This window comes from Microtus ochrogaster, chromosome 19 (genome assembly GCF_000317375.1).
Source record: "Microtus ochrogaster isolate Prairie Vole_2 chromosome 19, MicOch1.0, whole genome shotgun sequence".
In the NCBI taxonomy this organism is placed as follows: domain Eukaryota; kingdom Metazoa; phylum Chordata; class Mammalia; order Rodentia; family Cricetidae; genus Microtus; species Microtus ochrogaster.
The window spans coordinates 41,109,659-41,132,986 of NC_022021.1; the positions used below are offsets into that span (position 1 = coordinate 41,109,659).

Consider the following 23,328-nt stretch of genomic DNA (forward strand, 5'->3'; position numbering starts at 1 on the left):
AGCAAAACTCAAAAACTGGGCAGTTTCTGTCAGTGAAATAGTGAAACATGCATAGTCTTTCTGTTCCATTAATAGGACTGCTTTCTCTTCGGAGTGAAGGCTTAGGAATTTCTTCTTTCTTTTTCTCTTTTCACCTCCACCCCCACCCCAACTCCCCTGGTTAACAAAAGTGTGTCACAAGGCAACGTATTTTCCTCAAGGCAAAACAGGTGCCTTTTCCCACTTCTTTGAGTAACAGTGTTATTATGTAGCTGGATTTCATGTCATGTGACTCTTAACTACACCATGTCAAGGTTTCATCATTCCATTACCAGCCAGGAGTCTTCGGTGCCTATTCAGACATTTCCTATTTGAATAAACTCACAGCTTAAAAGGCAAAAGGACTGTGCAGGGGCCAATACACAGCCATTCTTTCTAGTGCTTGGACTTTTTCCTTATCCACATCATTGAGTAAAAATTGAGTAAATAAAATAAACCGGTTTAAAGCTTTAGTTTTTCTATGTACAGGGAAACTTGAACTAAAAATTTTTTGTTTTTATAAAACTCTAGTTGGCAATCAGTGAAACAATACATTTTATTGTTTTGTTTTCGTGAGAGGTCACATTTTCTTGGAAAGGTTTTAATCTCTTTTGGACAGTGTGAATTCAGGCAGAACTGGATGAAGGAGAGAGAGCAAGAGTGAGTGTCCTCTTAAATGACTCCCAGGTGAATCTGCCCCTCATCCCTTGGCATTGTAACACATTGACCAGAAGGAAGTCAAAGAGAAAGATGTGCCAGCTGATGCCAGCTGGTTTATATGTAACATTAAAAGTAAATTTCCCAAATCCAGAGGAGAACCTGGGGTGGCAGGGAGGGAGGTATATAAAATTACTTTCTAACAAAAGACAAATAAAAAAAAACCAATGTCATGTTTGTATTTCAGAAAAAAAAATGAAAGTTGGGGGTAGGTAAGATACAAAGATGTATTCTCTTTTCTTGTTTTGTTTTCATGAATACTATTGCCCTAGAATTTTTTTCAAGACTGTGGTCTTTTCCAACCTAATTCTCTCTAGGAATCTCCTTGAATACAGATGTGAAAGGAACCATAAGGCTCCACAGTGGAGACCGCTCTTAACGTGAAGACTAAGAATGAGGAGGAACGCATTAACCAGCCAGCCTCCAGGTGCTGGGACTTCATCTGCCATTGAAAATGTTGTCATGGTGATCAGAAAGCATATAATCTCATGATGAAGAACGGCTTATTTCAAAATGAATGACACACCAAAGTCTCATGAAAGCCTATGTTACCCTTTTCACTTTTCCATTGGTTTTTGAAAGAATGACACCCTGGTTAAAAAGCCATCCTGTTTAAATATCAACTGCTTGGCAGAAAAAATAAATACTGCCAGTTTCAAATGAAGCAAAACCATAGCTCTTTTTTGCAAAGTTCCTGCCAGTGGGCTTGGTAGCACATGTCTTTAGTCCCAGCATTTGGGAAGCAGGGGCAGGCAGATTTCTGTGAGTTTGAGGTTAGCCTGGGCTACGCAATGAGTTCCAGGACAGCTTCTGGATGATAATGATGATGGTGGTGGTGGTGGTGGTGGTGGCGGCGGTGGTGGTACAAATTTAAGATTATTCCCTGATAATCCAGTTTTCAGTATTGTGCAAATTAGTTAAAATAAATCTCAAGTAAAATACATCTGCAATGTTATCGTTGAAAGGCTCAACTGAGTTAAACAATGGCGATGGATCTCACTGGTCCTAAGAGACTGTGTAACAACTAAAATTAAAAGTTTAGTCAGTTGTCTAAACAGATCTTTCTCCCAAGAAATGAAATAGCTGTAATTTGCTGTGTATCAAACTTTGATATTTAAAAAAAGAACGATAAAAATCTGATGTTCCATTCAGGGCCAATTTTATTTATGAACTAAAGTTGCCATGTTGTCTGTCTCAGTAAGAAACCCATGTTCCAGTGTGCTATGGTATTTCACTTCGTGAAGATTAAAGTTCCAGGGTGCTTGATGAAAGCAGACTCAGGTATCTGGGCATCTAGAACCTAATAGCTTGCCTAACATTGGCAGCCAAATAATGTCCAGATTATGGTGTTAGTTGATAAGTATGCCCTTATGGTCCACCCAACCTGGGTCTTGACTCTAGTAAGCAAAAGAGGTTCCAAGACACTGAAGGATGCTCCTGCCTGTTTCCCAAGTTCCCCCTTCTTCACTAGCTGGAAGTTGCTTATGAGTGATCCCCTCCAGGCTTGAGGTGACATCGGACCATCCCAGGACGCACGGACAACCCACGTCTTATGGGCCTGCATCTCTCTGCAACAAAGAGGTAGTGACCACCATTCAGGGTAGGACCACCAAAGAGAAAGAACAAACCCAGCAACCTGGGGAACATTCATGTTGGTTCCTATTCATTCCCCTAGTACAAGATACACACAAGCACTCAAGGAATGTGCGCCCTAGAGCCACTCATTCTTCAGAAAAGATTGTGATGCCCAAGTTAATGAAGCAAATATGTGAAGTTCACAGGCAGTTGGGATGTGTTTAACTGACGTGTGCACTGATGTGCCTTTACTTTATATGATTAAGGAGGGAATGGCCGAGGATAGTCCCAATTTAATATGAGTACCCAACACCGTTCCCTTCCTAACTGAGCCAGGCATTCCCATGGTCTAGGTTTTCTGCTGGATACAACAGTTTCAAAGGTTTTTAAAGAATGATAAAAATTAGGTATCATATACAAAATAACAGAAATTTAGTGAATAGATATAGCTCAGATTTGAATTACTTCATAGCATATTCTTCAACTCGACACATAAACTGAACTGTGTCTACTTATTTCCCTTATCCCATCCAGGAACTTAGAATGATAAACGCTACCCTGAGAGCCCAAGTTGATTGTTCTCACCCAAAAGCGTGTAAACATTTTCATTAAAATGGTAGGAGAAAGTATATCTATCAAATATTACTTCCACCAAGCATGTTTTATTGTGATAAATTAAGGTCATCTAACCACTTTGCAGCCATTGATAATTGTTTTTCAAAAATAAGTCTTCTTTTTCATTTTAAAGATAGTCTGCAATTTTACAAATGTCTTCCACAGCTGTTGAATCTGTCTCCTCCCTAATACCAGAACCCTGCCCCTACCTGATTTAATATATTCTAGGATGACTGGTAATGCCCTGGACAGTCCCCTTCCATGTTTCTTCCCTAAAAGAGTTAGCTGTTAATTAATATTTTACATAGTTCGTGTGTGCTGTGCTTTTGTGCATTAAGAGTTCAAATTTATTTCATTGTGAAAACAAGAACCTCAAGAGCTAGACATGATCATGACCATGGCCTGAACTCCAAAAGACACTAACGAGTGCAATGCCACCATGTCTGCTTCTTCGGGTGTGGTACTGATTCCAGATACGCAGAGAATATCTGGGGAGGGGCTCTTTCCTCTTTGTGTAGCCCACAAGAATGGAGCCAGGCTGATTCAGACCCACAGCGTCATACATGTTTCATGGTCTCCACGGATTCTACAGGAAACTCTCCAAGCAACACTCTAAATATGAAACTGTTACTTATTTTCCTGGGCATTTCTCTGATTCAAGTTTGAGAAAACTTTGCAGTCCTGAGGTTTCTTTTTTTAAAAAGTCGGGTCTAGTATCCGATTGGAAAACACCCAAATTACTCTCAGCGATCTGACAATCACTCCTTTTCTTACACTGATGTGTAAGAAACTGATGTGTGCACAGAAGCCACCACCCTCCAGCCTCTTTTCCACACACACCACAGGGGGACCCTGAGCACACAGATGGTCACTATCCCAGTAATGGAGTCATGGGGGGGGTGTGACAGGCTAGTATGTCTGCCCATGGTAATACACGGTTCTCTGGCATGTGCACAAACTTTTACATAGTTCAGTTATCACAGGGTTCTTGTCTTAGAGGTCACAAGGTTTATGGTCCCTTGAAACCAAAGCAACTGCGGTCTGGAGAAAGTGGAAGCCCTAATAGCAGAAGGGAATGCAGCTTTCTCTTATTTTTCCACCACCTTCATGGCTTTCCTGGTCTCAGTTCACCTGGAGGGTGCCGGCATAGATGCTGGCCCATGACTTCACAACTTAGACACATAGGAAGTCTCTATAAGATCGTGCTATTCTTCCCTGTCTTCAATATACAGCTCTTTATTGTCTTTTAATGTTTTAATCAAAATATTCGCGCTTTTAAAGTATTAATAATTACACCCATGCTATCGTTGGGTGTAAACCCATAGAACTTTTTCCTGTTCATCTCACAGGATGACTGAACTGACATTGACTCTACTGTTGGTGCTGCTCTGTGTGGGTTTTAAAGATAACGGTCAAGAAGACTTTGGGATCCCGCTCCATACCTTCATTCCATCATTCGCAAGAAAGAGAAACACCCACTACAGACAAGCAAAGGCAAAGAAAGCCAACAGCCTTTACTACTTTTTAATTGTTTAACTTTATTACTGTTGCACCATTTATACAATTACATATAATTTCAATGCATCCATTGTACATTTTTTTTATTTTTTGTTTTTTTTTTATTTTCCATTTTCCAATGGGTGTTGTGTTGGTGTCTGAGACACAGATGGGAGAAAACTGGAACTGCAATGAAGGCAGACTTTTTTTATTTTTATTTTTCATTTCCACTGACCAATAAACAGAACTACAGGTGCACCCAACCACGGACATGCATTAACTCGTCATGAGAAATCTAGGTAGGCTAAGTATGATGAGAGAATGTTTGTTACTCCCAAAAATATCTGGAGAGGAAGAATGGAGGCTTGGCATCGAGATATATATGGACAAGCTAAGTGGGCTCCGTCTGAAAGGTGGCATTCATCCACAACGTTAAAAAAAAAAATACCAAAATAAGAAAGGCTGTAAATTAAAACACAGAAAATACTGCTTTCATAAAGATCTGATTGCCTTGGCACTGGCCCTGTGGGCAGAATCAAACGCTTTCCTCCCCCAACCGCAGCGCAGGAAAGATGCTGGGGCTTTCGGGGTGGTGCGCCAGGGGACAGCGGTTCAGGTACAAATGATGTACTTTCAGACAATGATCTCTAAAATCCAGGACTGACTGGTCAAGTTGACTGAAGGTATATTAGATATTTCCCCACAAAAATACTATTTGGATTCTCCCCACCCCCTCCCTCCCCTGATGGGACACATCCTCTTTTTTTTTTTTTTCCTTTTCTCTTTTTCTTTTTAATCCCTTGGGCAATACATATCCTTACTTCCAATTTGAAACAAGTTAGTATAGGATAGAGAGACAGAGAGAGGACAGAGTGAGAGACAGAGAGAGCGTGAGACAGGTCGTTTGCAAGTGGCGTCGTCGGTTCTGGCTAGGCTGTCCCGGTTACTCTTTGACGGCCACGCTTTGCTCAGAGCTGGCGGCGGGGGCGGCGGGGGCCTCGGCCTGCGGCTCGGTGGTGGCGGCTGGGGGCGCGGCGGGCGCAGTGGCCTTGGCCGTGGAACTGGGCGCCTCCGAGGCCGCGGCCGTCTCCTTGGACGAGGGCGCGCCGTCGGCGCTGCTAGGTTTAGAGTCTGAAGCCGGGGCCGCGTCGCTTTTCGCCTCGGGGCCGCCGGCGGGAGCCTCAGTCTTTTTGGCCTCGCCCTCCTCCTCGGCCGCGCCCGTGCTCTCCGCGCCCGCGGTGTCGCCGGCCTTGGGGACCTCGCCGCCCGCAGCGGGCCCGGGCGCGGCCGCCTCCTGCTCGGGCGCCGGCGCGGGCTCGGGCTGCTGCTCCTCCGCGGCGCCCTCGCTCTTCTCGGGCTCGGCCTTGGGCGCCTCCTCCTTGGCCGCCGCCGCCTTGTCGCCCTCCTTCTCCTCCGCCTTGGCCTCGCCGTCCGCCGCGTCCTTGGGCTTCTCCTCCGCGCTCTCTTTGACCTCGGCGGCGTCGGCGGCCGCCTGGGGCTCGCTCTCCTTCGCGGTCCCCTCCTCCTCGGTGCCGGCGCCTTCAGCCTTCTTGTCTTTGTCCTTGGCTTTCTCGTCGTTCACATTGTAGCCCTTCTTCTTCTTGCTCAGCTTGCCTCCCATCTTGGAGTTCTGCAAGGAAGCACAAGGGGAGACAAAGGGGGCGTTACGGTCAGGCAGGCAAACGTGCAGGAGGCCTCCTGCAGAGTAAGGAGTTAAGGACCTCAGGTGATTGATTGCCCAGGGGCCACCAAGCAGCCTGGATATCACAAGCACCCGACCACAATTAGAAGTAACAAAGAACAAAGAAAGCCTCTGCTAAGAAGCCAGCAAGTGGAAGGACTCTTAACCCAAAGACCGATGAGTGGGCCCAGCTGCCCAAAGGGAGTCCAGGTAGCATGGTATTGGCTTCCTATTCGTCTCCTTGTCTTAAACATTCAGGATTGAAGACGGCGACACAAAATGGCAGAGATAGCCATTTTAGAACTAAAATACAGCTAGTTTAAAAAAAAAAATCCTCATAATTTACAAACAACTTTCTGAAGAAGCTGCATGGCGGTCCATCACACAACTCTCACCTACTGCTTCCGGAAGCACGTTTTTGTGGCATCATCTGCCTGTGAGAAATCACTGAGATGCTGCTTTCTTGAGAAATCGTATTTGTTTTTCGTTCGTGAAAGATGGCAAAGCTTTTCAACGCTAACATTCCACTGCCCCTGTTGGACCCCACAAGGCAGAGGAGAAGCACAGTACCCAGTCCAAACCCTTGGTGAGCTCACGCGGTTCTGCTTACTCCTGGCGGGGCCCTGAGCTCTGTTCACCCAGCTCCCCCTCACCCTTACTATCACCCATTCCGAGCAGAAGAAAACGAGCTTTCCCTTCAACACACCTCCTGTGATCAGGATTCGTAATAATGGAGTCACCCACATTTCTTGACAGTCGGGTGTCGGATAGAGTACCATAATTCAGTCAAAATGTGTCTCACCATGCTATGCTAATTTCTTGTCTGGGTTGGTTTTAAGAGTCGGAGGAGACAGGAGAGGAAAAAAAAAGAAACAAACACAAAGATGACTAAACTATTCTTCCCATTTTCAAGAAAGGTCTTTATTGTGTCATCCAGGAATTTCTGCTATGTTTCTTAAACGGGAAAGGAATGGCTTGGAGTCCTAACCCACTTCAAGCAACCAGTCCCATTTTACTTAATGTTTCTGTTGTACCAAATGTTGTAGTAAACATATGTGGTGAAACCACAATGAAAAATATTTTACCACTAAGCAATAAGTGAAAACATAAACTTGAGTAGTAAGTTAAATTGTAATTTATAACACCTTCATCAAATTCTTAGACACAACCCCAGTTGTTGATATTACACGCGACTTCAGCTCCTAGACCTCAAGTTACATTTGGACGCATTAGGCAGAGTCGGGGAACAGAACACCTCACGGTTCTGCCTTTAGATTTTTCTCCCAGTTGTCTGACAGAAACCCATACACCAACCTAGGGATTACAGCCTATGAAACAAAGAGCAAACCAAGTCTCACTCTGAACAAAGCGTGGAGCTCTGGATTCTGACCCCCACAGTATGAAATTCTATATAGCAATCCCCAGACGTTTAATGCCCTGTTGTTTTACAAACCTAAAATCTACGATACTAAAATTGGTTTTCCGAAGTACAATTAAAGCCACTTTCTATTCTTTGTCTTAAGCCCAGCTGTGACTCTTTTCTTGGTAGAAATCGAACAAACACGAGTTGTAAGAGACAGTGTCTCAATAATGTTGACTTTTTTTTTTTTAAACAAAAACACCCAGTGCTTTCAGCAGATTGACCTGTGCAAAACACAGCCGAGTTCCAAGAGGGGGCCTATGAACTGCGCTAGAATCCCCGGAAAGCAGTTGTCTGGTTATTTCCCACAAGAATATGTGTGAACACCTGCCCAGCACCCAGAGGGGTCAATTAAAGTTACAAATTAAAACCGAAGGCTGCGGTAACAGTTCTAACCCTACACAATTTGCCTACATGTTTCACCTTCTCAGGAGCATCATACAATGGCGTGCCACTGGTGTCCTCGTTTTACCGAAAGGGAAATTCTGACGAGCTGAGTTCATGGAGCCATGCGATAAAACAAAGGTCAGAGCCAACAGGAATGTGTTGGTGCGAGAAGCACCGCCTGGCAGGTGATGGGGGAACTCTGCCCACTAAGAAGCTGATCTGGCAGCAGAGCACTAAACCCAGGAATGTTGCTTTCCTGGATTCCGAGGCAGGACCTCCCAGAATGGCCCAGAGCTCACCAATGGGAAAGGATACCAGTTACAGAAGACACTTCCTAGGTACTCTCTCCCCTAAGCCTCTCGTCCTCCTTCTCCTTTGCTGGTGAAGCTCTTTTATTAGATCCTTAAGACATCCCCAAGCAAGGAGCGTGGGGATGGAGTTGAATGAGTCCTCTCCTTTCTATGACTTCTATTTTTGAAAGAAATGATTTAGTCTAGAATTGGAACACTTGGGCTTAAAAAAAAAGATCAAGATAGCTATAGGGCTGGATAGCTGACTTGGCAGCTTGAAGGTGCTTATAGATACTGGAATTTGGACCCACAATTCACTAAGTACCTGTAATTCTAGTGGATGCCTTGAGAAAGATAGCTAGACTGGCCTTATCAACTAGCTCTGGGTGCCACTGAGAGAACTTGGCTCAAGGAATAAAGTGGAGAGTATGGCTACGCAGAAAGACTCTGGACACCAACCTTAGGCCTTTGCACAAACAAGCAAACATTTGCACACACACGTTTGCATACACACCATACACATGCACACATGGAAAGGTCGGGTGTGCGGAGAAACAGGTATCTTGGGTCAATAAGTAAGGGGTCTTGGAAGTTACTTAAGCCTAACCTAAGACGGCATCCGAAGCAGCAAGCTCGCCTCTGTATCTCCTCACAGTCAGGATGTCCACCAGCAGTGAGCGACGCTGAGAAAACGGGCAAATGCTGATGCATGCACTGGAGTTCTGTGAGTTCACAGGAGGACAAACGCTAGAGTCCATCTCAGCCATGACACCTCCACAGACCTTCTACATCTTCTTGTAAAAGGGCAAGAACATTCTCTGCCACAAGAGCCAAAACTACAGAATCACAGTTTGAAAACCACATTTTTTTTTTAATAGCAGAGAGAGAAAGAATGCTGGGTGCACTCTGATAATAAAAAATAAAATAAAAAAAAAAACCAGTGGGCAAGAGGCAAGAATTACTTCACAGAGCATCTGGACACTAGGGCCAAGGCTGATCCGTGCATCCTACCTTCAAAGGACACCTGGGTGAATCCTTTGAGCAAGTTAATGAACCTTGTTGTCTCTTTATTTGCTGTAAAGTAATAAAGGTCAATTTCATGGGTATTTAAAGTAAGACAACAGTACAGTGTCTGTCGAAATCTTGGTTCTTCTCCCCAGTGCTTCATCTTACATTCCCAGAGAATTCTGCACTTACACACGTGAGCAGAAGAGCTGAAATAGGTTCTTCATATGTGAGTTTTAGAGTCATTCACTAGGAACATTGTGATTACAATACTTTTCAACAGTATCTGGGAATGATGGATCAAGATGTAAACTCCCAGCTACTGGTCCAGTGTCCTGCCAGTCTGCCTGACTGTCTGCTGTCTGCCTGTCTGTCTGCTGCCTGTCTGTCTGCCTGCCGCCATGCTCCCTGCCATGATGACCTCTAACCCTCTGGAACCACAAGCTCCAAATTAAATGCTTTTTTTTTATAAGCTGTGTTGGTCATAGTGTCTTATCACAGCAATAGAAAAGTAACCAGACAACAACCTTGACAATTATTCCTCAGGCACTGTCACTTTGATTCTCTTGAAATGGTCTCCCACAGGCCTGGAACTTGCCCACTGAGGTCCAGGATCCTCCTATCTCCCCAGTGCTGGAATTATAGACACCCACCACTACGCCTGGCTTTTTTACCTCGCTTTTGAGATGGAACTCAGGTCCTAGCTGCTGACTCAGTGAGTGACCTTTCCAGCCCTCTTTGCGACATATCTAAAACCATGTTTCTTTAACTTCACACCCAAGAAGGTGCATAAAGAAATGTCTTTCCAGTCAGATAGATCAGCTATAGTGATTTTTGTTGCCCTAAAAGCAACCGGAAAAAGTAATAAATATCCCACCCCCCAAAAAAAGAAAGAAAAAAAAAAACAATAAAACTATGCTTGAGGATTTCCTCTAAACCAAGTACTAGGATTCTAGGCATTAACAGGTATATCTTATAGGGGGGGAAATTATTTATAACTAATTTCAATTTCAAAGGGGGCAGAAATGTGATTTTTTTTAAATGGGTACTACAGCTAACCTTAATGATACATTGGTTCTTGATCCTGAGCGTTTAAATTTGGATATTTCACAGCTATACAAAATTCAAATATGTGCATAAATAATTATCTTTTATGTTTATTTGAAACTCTGAGAGATTAAAGGTGACAAATAATTCAGAACTTATAATCAAGGCTCTCTTACAGAGATGGTCTGAAATGTTTGGTGCTTATTGCTTTCTCTCCAGGAAGCCTGTCAGAGAATAGGAATATATATATATATATATATATATATACATATATATATATATGTATATATATATATATATATCCCTTAGCTGTTCACATTACATAAGTTTGTGCTTATTTTGTATATAATCCCTAGGACACAGCAGGCCCTAGTCAGCTCTGTGCCATTATGACAGAAGTCCATAAAACCACCCTAGTTCTCACCAACTACAGGATGATTTGGGTGCAGACAAAAATCAGCTCATCTGGAACATTCCTGAGCTCACATTTTTCAATCTTAAAGCAACCCATCTATCAGTGCAGCCAATTAAACTAAGATGTACTGTGTCAATATTTATGACACTTGTTAAAAACTAGAAATAAGAAAACAGTAATCTGAGACTATCAAAAACAGGTAAAATAAAGCTTTATGAAACATGATCTTTACCAAATATTTACCAAATAATAGAATTTTTTAGGGATCGCGATTACATTTAGGAGATGTTTTCGTAGTGTGTCAGCTCGCAAATGAGCCAGAGTGCAAGTTCACGCTGAATACATTCCATAGAAGGAGTCATGGCTGTCAGAAAACTCGGGTGTCATTAGCTTCCCTGGCATGGCGCGACCGACAGTGTCCTGGTAATTTAGAAAGGACAGTGACTTCCCTTTCACTGCTTTTAGTGTGTCGTTACCACCACCGGTGGTCCTGCTCAGCAGGAGTCACCCTCTGTCTGCCAGGAGAAGGGTGTGCCAAGAACGTGTCCTTTCTGTGCCATGACATCACAGCCTTCAAAACCAGCTTAAGCAGAAGGATGGATAGCACAACCCCAAAATTAACGTGTCACTCAGCTTAGGAAAAGGTAAGTAGGCTGAAGCTTTGGGTCCTGATTTCTGTAATATAGCCATCTACCTCTCTCTCTCAAAAAAGAAAGAGGCAGTAACTGCCAACCTAATAGAAACAAAGAAATGCAAAGCAAGTATAGAACCTAGAGAGCTAAATTAAAACAATTTCCTTTACCCACTCTGCATCTGATGAGAACCATCTTAGGTCCATTTGCAACAAGCTAAGAGGAACTACGAAATCTGTTTCCTGCATGTAAAATACACTTGTAAGACACAAGTCCACGCTTGTGAATGTAGGAACTATCCTTCCACCGGCACTTCCTCCACCACACCTTCCAGAATAGTCCATAGAGAAGACATTGTCTGCAGAGCCCCGGGAACCCGTGACCCATGCAAATAGAGCCCTTGCGATTTCTGAAGCAGGGCTGGGCTGCTTTACAGGACGTCAGCTCTGAAAGCTCACCCATGTATAGGTGCACGGCGTATGAACTACAAAACTTGTTCACACGCATTTGCTGGGGCTGAGGAGAATCATCTCAGAAGTAGAGCTTCCTCAACGCGTCTGACGGCTCTTCCGTTCCTGACCACAGACTCCTTTGTACCAGGAACATGAAATAGAGAAAAATGGGGGATGATCTCATATAAAAGCAGGTTGATCTTCCCTTGGGGGGGGAGGGGGGGAGCAGGGAATAATAGCATACTGAATTCTGTGAAGAGAATAGAAAAAAAAAAAACTCCCTCCAAAGAAATAAATGTTAAGATATTACAGCATAAATAAAGGCCAAAATTTTGCCAAGGTCAAATTTTTCCCTCTCCTTCCCTCTGCAGACCTAAGGGCTTAGCACACAACCAGTATTCTCTCAAGCTAATGCCTCTCACCTTGGAAGAAAACATTTTCTGTTTTGATTTTAATTGAGCTAAGAAGCCCAGGGAATTACTTTCTAAGGGAAAAATATTCAATTCATTTCTAAATACCCAGGGGCTCTCTAATAGACTCAGGAATAATGAAATTATCTAAGAAATTCTTATCCATTGATTTTTTTTTCCTCCAACTCAAAGGCTAAAATGGAAAAGCTCCATAAAATAAAACAAAGACACATTACCATTTCGATAAAGTCATAAAAGGGCAACATTTTATGGCAGAGAATGCGGCTCAAGTGGTAGAGATTGCTTAATCTCTACAGGAGGCCCTTAGTCTTGCAGGATTAAGGACACCACCCTGTGTGTGGTATCCATACCTACAATCCCAGCACTCAGGATGTAGTGGAACATTCGTGGCCAGCCTGGGATAGAGAAGACAGTATATAAGACAAAAAAAAAAATTAAATAGTTTTTTAAGGGAAGACATTTTGTAAGATTTTGTTTGGAATATAAGCTGAGGATCTTGCAGACCAATTGTGGCTTCTAAAGCGACAGGCCCTGCTTTGAGAAGAGCAAGGCAAAGCCACGGGGACCTGAAGCACAGAGCCTTTATTCTCCCATAAAAAATCAGCAAGTGAGAAGAAGCCATCAGAAGAGTGGAGAGGGGAAAAGCTGCTCGTTTTGAGAGATGCCAAGTGTCTACTTCTCCAGATCCTATCTTTTACTTCACACCCAATTCTCTCCTGTACGTCTGCCTTACAGGTACTGGAGTCTTGCATGTTCTTATCCTAAAGACACCTTTAGAGGACTGTGGAGCAAGAGCATGCAGCAGAAGAGGGCTGGAGGCTTGGCGCCACTTTTAACAGAAGTCAGTGCAAAGGTGTAATGAATCGGGAGAGCCACCACGGCTTTGTCTTCTGTTCTAGTGAACCTGGGCATTGACGCATTGCTTTGGTAATTGGACACACTCTCTGACCTAATTTGGAAGGTAAAAAAAAAACAGTGTTTGTATCCTTTCCAGAAGACTATACCTGGCAATAATGGGGTTCCTCAACCCCTGCCAGTAATAACTAGCTAAAATGCATGGTCAGCCCTAGCACCTGCACACCCTTTTGGCTTTAGTCAAAAGAATTGCACAAGAGCTCTGCAGAGCTCAGCAGGTAAGTGCACTTGCTGAACAAGCATGAGGACCTAAGTTCACATCCCCAGTACCCACCTAAAGAGCTGAGACTGATTATACACGTGACCGTGGTCCAGCTCCCCATAAGGGCAGGGTGAGAAACAGGATTCGGGGGATAGCTGACTTTTTGCCAAGTTCCAAGGCTGACTGTGTCTCCAGGGAGTAAGATGGAGAGGGAGGGAGCAGTGATAGCTTCATCTCGTCTCTTTGTATGAAAAGAGGCATGTATACCTGCATACGATTGTGTGTATGTACCGCGTGTGTATAAGCACACACACACACACACACACACACGCCATGCTTTAAAGAAATCAGAATGTTATACTGGAGTCATATAGATGGGGAGAAGTCATAGCCCATGTACTAGAACAGTATTTGATCCACAAGCAAGGCCAAGTGGAAATTGTTCATATGGTCGCCTGATAAAATGTAAGCTTTGTTACTGGTTTGTTTCTCTGTCTGTTGAATTAAACATATTCAGTGGTGTGCCTGCATGTAGATGAAGGAGAAGGGGGGAACTCTGAAAAAAGCCAAGCAGTGAGCAGGAGAAACGGGTTTTATTCATTGCAACGAGCCTTCAGCCCTTTGAGGCAGGTCTGAATAGTGATGTGTGACCAAGCTGGACTGACTTGGGTTACTCCAGTGGCCCTCAACTTGGCAGCACGTAAAACTAAGGCACTTCCATGTAGGCGTTTTTCCCAATCTGGGTTCTGAAGTTTGGATGCAGATGCGTGATTTGTGAAGCATGCGTCTCACATGCATGGCATGCAGATGAGCATGATTTGCGATCACCCACTTTTCACGTTAGCAGAACTTCCTTGGTCCTACTACCAAGACTTAGGCTACACAGTTCTCTGAATGAGTAAAGAGCAGAACCCCTACTCAGAGCACTGCCCCCTTCAGAAAAAGCATAATTGCATAAGGACACAAATCCAGGGCATTAACTAACATTCTCCATGATATACCCAATTCCGTTTCTCATTGGCAAAAGTTCTATATAATACTACTCCACCAATGAGCACAGCTTTGTAACTCAATAAAACTTACTGGCATGAATCAACCAGCACACATTAATGGAAAGAAGACAAGAAAATGACATCGAACTCCTCCGTGTGGTCCAAAAAGCTAATATATCTACTATTTCACAGTATCTGTGTCTTCTTTCTTTGCACTAATAACATCTAAGCATTTCTTACATAAAAATCTGCCAAACACTGCAAAATTCCTATTTTGAAAATGCAAATTTGGATCAATTGGCCATTTCATCTAGAATCAGCAGAAGAGAGTTCTTAACTATGATAGCAAGCATTATTATGCAGACAACTGCATATCAGCAGTAAAACCCAACATGAATATCCAACAGTCTGTTCAGAGACTAGAGTGCTATTTCAATTCATCACTCAGGACACACAAGAAGTAATCCTCTGATTGTGTTTCTGTCTCATAATCAGAAGAAAATATCTATGCCTTGGAAGGATGCTAGGACCCAACCCTCCGTTCCTGACAAAGTTTGGTACATGGCTACAACACATAAACTACATCCTTGGAAAAGCAATCGTCACTCTGTTAACACAGTTCTGCACAGGTCAGCAGCTTTAGATACCAGGCAACCATCAACTGACTTTTTTGAAACAAATATAAAGCTACGATTGGCTCATGAATTGCATCTGCTGACATATTTATCACTAGACAGGTTTGGACTTGTAATTACTCAGGATGAAAGAATCTAAGCCGTTCGTCAAATCTAGCTATTACTGGGTGTGGTGATATAGGAGTACCTAGAATTACAAGGCTGGTACGGTGGACTAAGGAGGATTGAAAGTTCAAGGACAGTCTAGGCCACACAGCAAAGATTTCTCCCTTACAAACACCATAAACCACCACACCACCGCCACCATCACTGCACTCCCCTTACCTTAGAGAAAGAATTAACAGAGACTGAAGAAGCAAGAAGAGTTTTTAGTAAATATAAATAGAAGAAAGGGTCTAAGAGAGTTTGTCAGGCCCACCGATTTCTAGTTTGAACAAATGACTGGTTCCTATATTTTAAATGGTCAAAATGTTTATTCTAGAAGTGGGAACTGAGGTGAAGGTAATGTAGCCTGTGTGTTTTGGGTTTCCTTACCAGGACGTGTCCATCACAACGATCTGCTGTCAAGTTTCTCCAATGCCGGTGAGAATCTCCCTTATTAGATTGAGTGTTTGCCACCGGCTGCTTCAGTCAACGCTTCTATTCAGCAACTCTAACATCACCACCATTCGGGGATGGCAGTGTTCTCCAGGGAAAGGGAACCGTATTAAGAGTTGTCAACCCAGCCAAAGTTCCCAAGGCAAACCTTTGAAATGCCATCCGTAAAAACTGAGAGAAAGCGTTTTGAAGACAATTCCCTTGTCACAGTAAAATGTTCCCAGTGTTATGAAAGATATTGGGAGGCATTATTGGAAAGAAAAAAGAAAGAGAGAGAGAGAAGGAAGGAAGGAAGGAAGGAAGGAAGGAAGGAAGAAAGGAAGGAAGGAAGGAAGGAAAAATGTACCCCCACATGCAGATACTCATCCTTCTATAACCCACTCTTTCCAAGCAGAAGACCAAGATGAATTTTTCCTATAAATGCCCTGCAAAGTGCAAGAATACAGAAAGTCTCTTGAGCACACAGAAGAACAGAGCTTAAGTGTCCTCCCGGTCGTCCCTCACCCATCCCAGGCCAGTCCTACAGAGCCTACAGAAGCATACCCAGGGCACCTGGGGTCTCTAACAGAAAAAAAGGGGGGAAAAGTCCAGCATGCAGGGAAACCTGGAGAAAATAGCATGATGAAAAATATGTTAATCAGACTGGGAAAGGAGCTTTATTTAACCATAAGAGTCTAACACCTGATGGGACATATGCAGATATATGCAGACAAAGTGCATAAATACCATGAGAGTAAAAAACGAGGCCAGAGGAGCAGGGAAAGTTTATTGATTAAGGAGAAACATCAAAATTACTTACATATATATGAATTATTCTCCCTAAGGTGTTTCCCTAAGGTGTTTTAATGACTGATTTTTTTATATACCAATATATAAACTGTCCTATCAGGAAGAAATTATTACTAGTCTTACCATACAAAAATAAGGAAATTGAGAATTATAGGTAGTAAATACCTCACCCTCGGCCAGCAAAGAGCAAATGGTTTGTGGAGCTGCAATCTAGCTCAGTGAAGTTCCTTAGCCAAAGGAACAGCAGCCTGGAAAGATAGCACTGTTCCTTAAGCATAGGGCAAGTAGCCTTGGAGGATAGATAAGCTCTCCAGTGGAAAACCACGAGAAAATGCAAAGTGTCAGTGTCCCTGGGAACAAACAGGAAGTGTACATTTAAGATGACCTGAAAAACCCTTTGACATTCATGAAGTCGGCAAGGGCACTCTTACTGCGAGTAGAGGACTAGAGGACGCTGGACTAGAAAGGCACAGGTTGCCTCGGGGAAAAACAGAACACAGAACAGCCAACTCCGGGAACAGATAGAAAATTAGAAAAACAAAACAACAACAACAAAAACACGTCTCAAGTATCATGGATAGGGTTTTAGGAAGTGTCTCTGTGAAGTCATATGTTACTTAAGAGAGACAAGAACAGATGAAGAAATTTGGCCAGGTCAGAGAGCTGTGGACTACTGACACCTCCATGACCTCGCTACTTGGGAAAGATGCTTGACTTTTGAGGAAGGTCTGGGCGGAGTGACTCCAGGAATCCGGAGAATCAGCAAGGCTGGCTTCTCTTTTGCAATAGGGATTTGGAAGGAATGGAAATACATACGGGAATGTGGGATTACACAACAACAAAGGAACTAAAGTGAAAAGATGAACCGGTATTGATGGAGGAAGACAGAAGACTCAGCGATGCATGCCGAAAATATGCACGTTAAAAAGAGACGGTTGCTATTTAGAAAGGAAAAGGAAAGTGACGTAAATCCAAACCCAATGGTTGTTGTCTCACTCAACCCCATTCAAAGGAGCAGGCATTTCTCCAGCTGAAAGACCACACAATTGGCCTAGTGACCATTAGACATGGGATGGTCTTGACACGGTAAACAGACTCACAGCATTCTGCCTGGTTCCATGGGCTTCTTAGGCACTAAGCAAGAACTCAAGTGTAGATTGTCAACCAGTACCCAAAGGGTCCTGGCTCATGTGACCCCTTTACTCTCCTTTATTACAAAACCTGGTTTTGGTCTAGATAAACTATTCATCTTTACTCATTCATCATGTGGTTGTCTAATCTTTTTGTGTTCTGTTATATTGTGTTGAAGTATTGTTGTTTTAGCAATCAAATAGACCTGAGTAATGACCTAAAGCTTTTCTCCAATATTTGCTCAAATACATCTGATGTATATAGAGCAAAGGTTTTGTTTTGTGTTTGTTTTATGGTAGTTACTCTTCAATGGGAGCTTGATAAATACCATAAACTCACTGCACACAGAAACATGAAACTCTGGCTATAAAACTGTGAGATGAAAAGAACCAACACAATGATTTAGTTTACCCACTGAATTATGTAAACCCATCTTTCATGTCGCAGTAGAAAAAAAAGCATGCTAAGCTACCATTGAGATTTCCATTCCATTAAATAAAACATGTCCCAGGCAACATCCACGGCAGCAAACTCTGTCACCACAACCCACAGCACAGTTAACAATGAGAATAGACATCCTACAAGCCATATTGTCATGATTTTCCCACTTTAAGTGGAAAAAAAGTGTGTACATTAGGCAGGTCAGTTCTCAAGCTGTTCCTCCTCTAGCTGACCCTACACGTTTCTCACCGTAACAGTCTGAGCTGATTATTGTGGCGCTGCCATGACACTGGCAGGTGAGGTTTCTCTTCGAAGGCAAAGGTTGACTGGCGGCGGCCATTGTAACAGAGGCCCTCTCAATACATCCTGCTTCAGGCGGCCAGCCCTCCCGGAACTCATGTATTATGCATCTCCATCCGCCGTGGACTATGCTTTTAGAGTCCACCGAGGCTTCACGATGTTATTCATTTGCACTTAACGGGGTGATCCTTTCAAAAGCCCCAGGCTACTGCATCCTCCCTCACACAGGGTTCTCTGTGATTCTCCTGTGTGTCCAGTCAATACGGCAAATGAACCACAAGCAGCCACCTCAGGAAATGCAGGCTGCTGAGATCATTTCCAAGCCACACTTCCCTCCCAGAGGCTCAGGAAAGCAGTAGGTCGTATTACCACAACTAATTTCGAACTCTCAAACAGAATCCAAAATAAAGGAGGGGAGGAAATAACTAATAGCTCCTGAGATATTTTCTGCTGCTTATTAGTGGGCTAGACAGGACATGATGAGCTTGGAGCCACGACAGTTTCTCTCACTTGTTAGTGGGCTAGACAGGACATGATGGGCTCGGAGCCATAGCAGATTCTCTCATTTTTAGACGCCTGACAAAGAAGAAAGGTTCACCAACACCAGAAATAGCTGCAACTTATTTCCAGTCGCTCCTGCCCCCAAATATAAGCAGATGAGTCACACATTCTATGACTGCTTAAACCTGCTGTACATTGACATTTCAATGTATCTTTTCTCTTCCAGATCAACAAGTATAGTATGTCCAGTCTTAACTCCACCTTCCTAATTTTAATCACTGGCACAGAAAAGCAATCTAGACTTCTTTATACCTCTCCTTAACTAGCTAAACAAAGAATGCGCTTTTCCTTGGTGTCTTGCTTGACACCAAGAGGGGCTCAACCAACGTTTTCAAAGTTAATAAAGGAATGAAAAGTCCTCAGGCAAACAGTGTGAGCCAGGCCCACGTCTAGGAAACCGCAAAGCTGAGCCCAGACAACACCGTGCACCCTCCGAAGGCACTGATCTTCGGGTTCTTCCCGATGGTTGAAGAGTCTCCCCCGCATTTCTCCCTCGGTAACTCATACTCTCCTCCACACTTTCAGCTTCTTCAAATCTGAGCTCCCAAGCTACCTAATGTGAAACCATTCAAGGGAGAAATGTTCCCGTGTGCTGTGAGATTTCAACAGAAATACGGCTAAGGCTTCTCACCCAGGGAATCCTGGCGAAGATCCTTCCACCCAGAGCACAGCACATGGCTGACACTTAGCGCTGCTTTCTGGGTGGATGCGTGGGAATGGGTTCTAACAGGAATAACCAGATTTCAATACACTTTAGAGCAGTCCCTTCCTTACCCATCACCTCAACTCAATGGGTCCAACAATAGTAAGATGGGCGTATGCCACAATCGCTGAAGAGCTAGTGAAAACAGAGAGATGGTGGGGTCACAGGGACATGTCAGGAGATTAAGTGGAGGGCCTAGACCAAATCCTAAGAATCTGTTTATTCATTGGTATACCACATAAAAGCCTAGCACATGGTCACGGGCACACACTGAGAAGCCTAGACATGAAGTGGAAGAGACCTAGAACTTTTTCATCACCTGTATATACCCTGGAGCACAAAAAGAAAACCAGTAAGATCGCTGGTCACTACAAAGAAAATTAAAAGTATATAAGGATAAAAAGAAACCCAGGCAACCTAGCCTGGTCTAACCCAGAAATGATGAGGGTGCATAGAACGTGGTGGTATTAGCCCCAGTGAGATATCAGCTCTTAAGATACTCTACCTTTGAATTCTCTTTGCAGGCAGAGCTACTACACATTTACTACATTTACTACAACATATTCCACAGTCCAAAGCTTCCCCACCAGCCAGTCCCTCAGCCATCCTCTGCTCACCCCTGCTTGTCCCTTGCCTACCCCTTCAGTTAGTGCCATAGGTTAGCTAGAGAGAACAAGGCCAAGCAACCTTGGCTGACCAACGCAAAGAAACCCCTGCCTCTATGTCCCAGGACTTAGGCAGGCTCTTGTCACCCCAACCGCTTCCTCCTTAATCGTGGCAAACTCAGGACAGGTGCTATTTGGTTTTGAACTGATCCCTTCTTACATAAAGCCAAGGCTTTGATTGTTGTTCGAGATTTGCAGCCTACACTATGAAACAATACTGTTCTCAGAAGCATCCACTTTATGTAATTAGAGTTCGTGTTGCAGAAAACAGGTTTTTCTCTTTTGGTTCAAGTAGAACTTTAATGACATGAACTCTGACCCAGTATACAAAAAAAAAAAAAAAAAAAAATGTGGGGTATGAGGTCAGCCAACCTGGCTGAGCTATGTGACCTGGGTAGGGAAGTCAAGTCTCCACAAAGCCAAGCTAGCCTGAAGAAGGGGCATGGCGGGGGAAGGGAGGGGGTCAGCAGGTCATTATAGTATCAAATGCACTATCGGTGGGGAAGGAAGTGAAATCGGCTCCAGCTCCTCGTGACACACAGTAGGTCTCCAGTCCATTTTTGTTTTCATCCCTCCACCTGAAACAAAGCCTCTGTTGTATTTACAAGTAACACAGTCAAACTGAAATTCAAGTTCCCCTGAACAGCCAAAAGGAAATAGCAATCTGACAGTTACTGCATTCACGACTGAGAAACAAGAGAGCATTGATTCAATTATAATAAAATAATCACCTTCCTTAACATTACGATTCTAGGTTAGACACTGCAAAAAATGCACAGTCTGCTGTGTACTCAGTGATTCTAAGAGCAGGTCGTGTAAATAAATCTTCCAATGATGAAAACGGACAGTTCTCACCAGTAGAGTTCGAATAAAACCCGGAGTACCAATTGGCTGGGTCCAGCATTTAGGAAAACACCCCCAAGCAGTAAGCAAGAAGAATTTGATTTAATGTACGCTCAGAAGGCAGAATGTTTTCCAAGCTACTTCCATCTTCCTTACTTACGTTGGCTGTGACGAAAAGCATGTAACTAAACACCATATTCTCTCTTGCTCAATTCAACTGTTTGAGGTTCAGGAGCAGTTTTGAAATTGAACTATGTTTTGTTTTCCATCCAAGGCTGTAACGTGTCTGAAAAGAGCTGACTGAAACCTGTCGTCAATCTTAACACAAAATCAGGACAAAAGTCAGACATCACCATTTTTCCTTATAAGTTTACAGAAAGCAAGTCAAGAAACTGAGCTTGGAGGCCACATTTTGCCACAATGGCATTTCAGCTCCCTGGATCCTAAGCACCACTGAACACGGATTCCCTGGTTGTTCAAGACCTTCAATAGTACCCGGTTACTCTCCACAGAAAACCAACTAATTTTGTTCATGACATGGGGCTTTTAAATTTTAAAATCTTAAATATCTGTTGGACTAAGGACTGTACCTCAACACAGCCCTGGTACTAACTGCTCAGGTTGAACAGGCTACTTGTAACTTCCCAGGGTTGGTCACTGCAATTGTGATATAAATGTCTACAATTGCATCTCTTAGTTCTACACATTGGTGTTCATTAAAAAAAAAAAGGTGTGATAATAATAAGTGTGTCTAATGAGAATGTCTTACAGACTCAAATCCACCTACAGACTTGTTTGTGAAACAATACAAACATCTTGACTCCCCTACATGTCACATCTTGACTCCCCTACACCCCACATCGTGACTCCCCTACACCTCACATCTTGACTTGGCTACACCTCGGCGGCCCACTGAAAAGCAAGATCAACCCTGACCACTCCTAGACATTCTCTTCCAGTATCACAGGCACACTCTGCTTCCTGAAAGGGTCAAAGGTAACGCAACAAAGGTCAGCCTAAGGATCAAAGTCAGAGAAGGCAACTTAAACAATTTTAACAAATCAACTATAGCAGAAAGTTGATTTATTTTGCAAGAACTAGAATAGAAAACTACATAGTGAAGCTTTCTTCATTCTTCAAACTTGGTTCAGTAACTAAGACAAGGACCATGGAGCTGCTAAGAAACAGGGTACAATGAGGTGGTGTGGCAAGCATGCAGACAAAGGGGCAATAATTGAGTCTCCAATGCCAGTAACAGTGCATCTCCAGATTCATTGATCAGGCACAGATTCTCTCTTATGGGTGAAGAAACTAGGTGCCCTCTCCTAAGCACTCAACCATGTCCCGTGCATGTGGCTGTGACAAACACCCATTCTTGCCCCTTCCCAACTCCCTACCTTACTGCACTGCCATGAGTGGTGGGTTTCAAATTACATTTCTTGATTGGCCCAGAGAAGCCAATGAAAGGCAAGAGATTCAACACAAGAGCAGCCACAAGCTGACACACAGGGACCAGAAATTTCACACACTTTGCAGATAGGAAGGGAAGCATATATACAAGCATGAGAAGGAGAACTAATCTATAACTCCCAGGTCTGTCTTAAAACGGATACTCTAGTGAAGCTCTATAGTATTAAGTGGTAGATGATTTTACTGTGTCGTTAACAAAAGACAAGGGACCCAAAATCCCAGGACCTATCCCTCACATACCCATAGAGGCAGACACAAAATCTCCCCACAACACAACCGAGCTACTTACTTAAGAAATCCCATGGATCAAAAACACCAGTATAATAAATGCAGAATTTTGTTTGGCTTTGTTACATGTGAGGACAACAGAGACACCATTTTGGGTAAAAGGATAGGAACAAAATTTGACTGAAGACCTACTGCGTGTGTCACGAGCTGACTTCCTTCCCTTTCCTCCAGACAATCCACTCGAAGGTTCAAACGGGTTACATGTTTGGGAAATAGATTTCAAAACATTGCTGCCTAGAATTATCACACAAAGCAAGGGGGAACCAAAGCAACATCTTCAGTCAGTTGCCTGAACCAAGGAGAAGCAGGAGGTGAACTGAAATTACCCCAACCATGCCTAAACCAAGGAACAACTCCAGAGATAGTGATCAGGGCCAGACTGTTACTTCCTTTGGCGCCAACTGAAACAGGCTGTACTATGTGATAGCTACTGGAATAAAGATACCAAGCACTGATGGGCACTAAAGATCTGCCCTCTTCACGTGGCAAATCTCAAGCTCCGTCCATTTCCCCACAATAACATAAATTGCTGTTTGTGGCTAAATAACACTCCATGGCGCTCTCTTGCTCGCTCTCTCTCTCTCTCTCTCTCTCTCTCTCTCTCTCTCTCTCTC

General features: G+C 43.4%; 1 protein-coding gene across 1 annotated transcript in view; it reads right to left on the bottom strand.

Moving 5' to 3' along the window:
* Nucleotides 1-4,445: 4,445 nt before the first annotated feature.
* The window catches only part of Basp1 (brain abundant membrane attached signal protein 1), a 47,297-nt gene continuing 28,414 nt past the window's right edge, over nucleotides 4,446-23,328 (bottom strand). The window contains exon 2 of the mRNA XM_005356654.2: nucleotides 4,446-6,052. Within this exon, the coding sequence (XP_005356711.1) occupies nucleotides 5,366-6,043 (678 nt within the window). The 5' untranslated portion in view covers nucleotides 6,044-6,052 and the 3' untranslated portion in view covers nucleotides 4,446-5,365. The remainder of the gene's footprint in view (nucleotides 6,053-23,328) is intronic.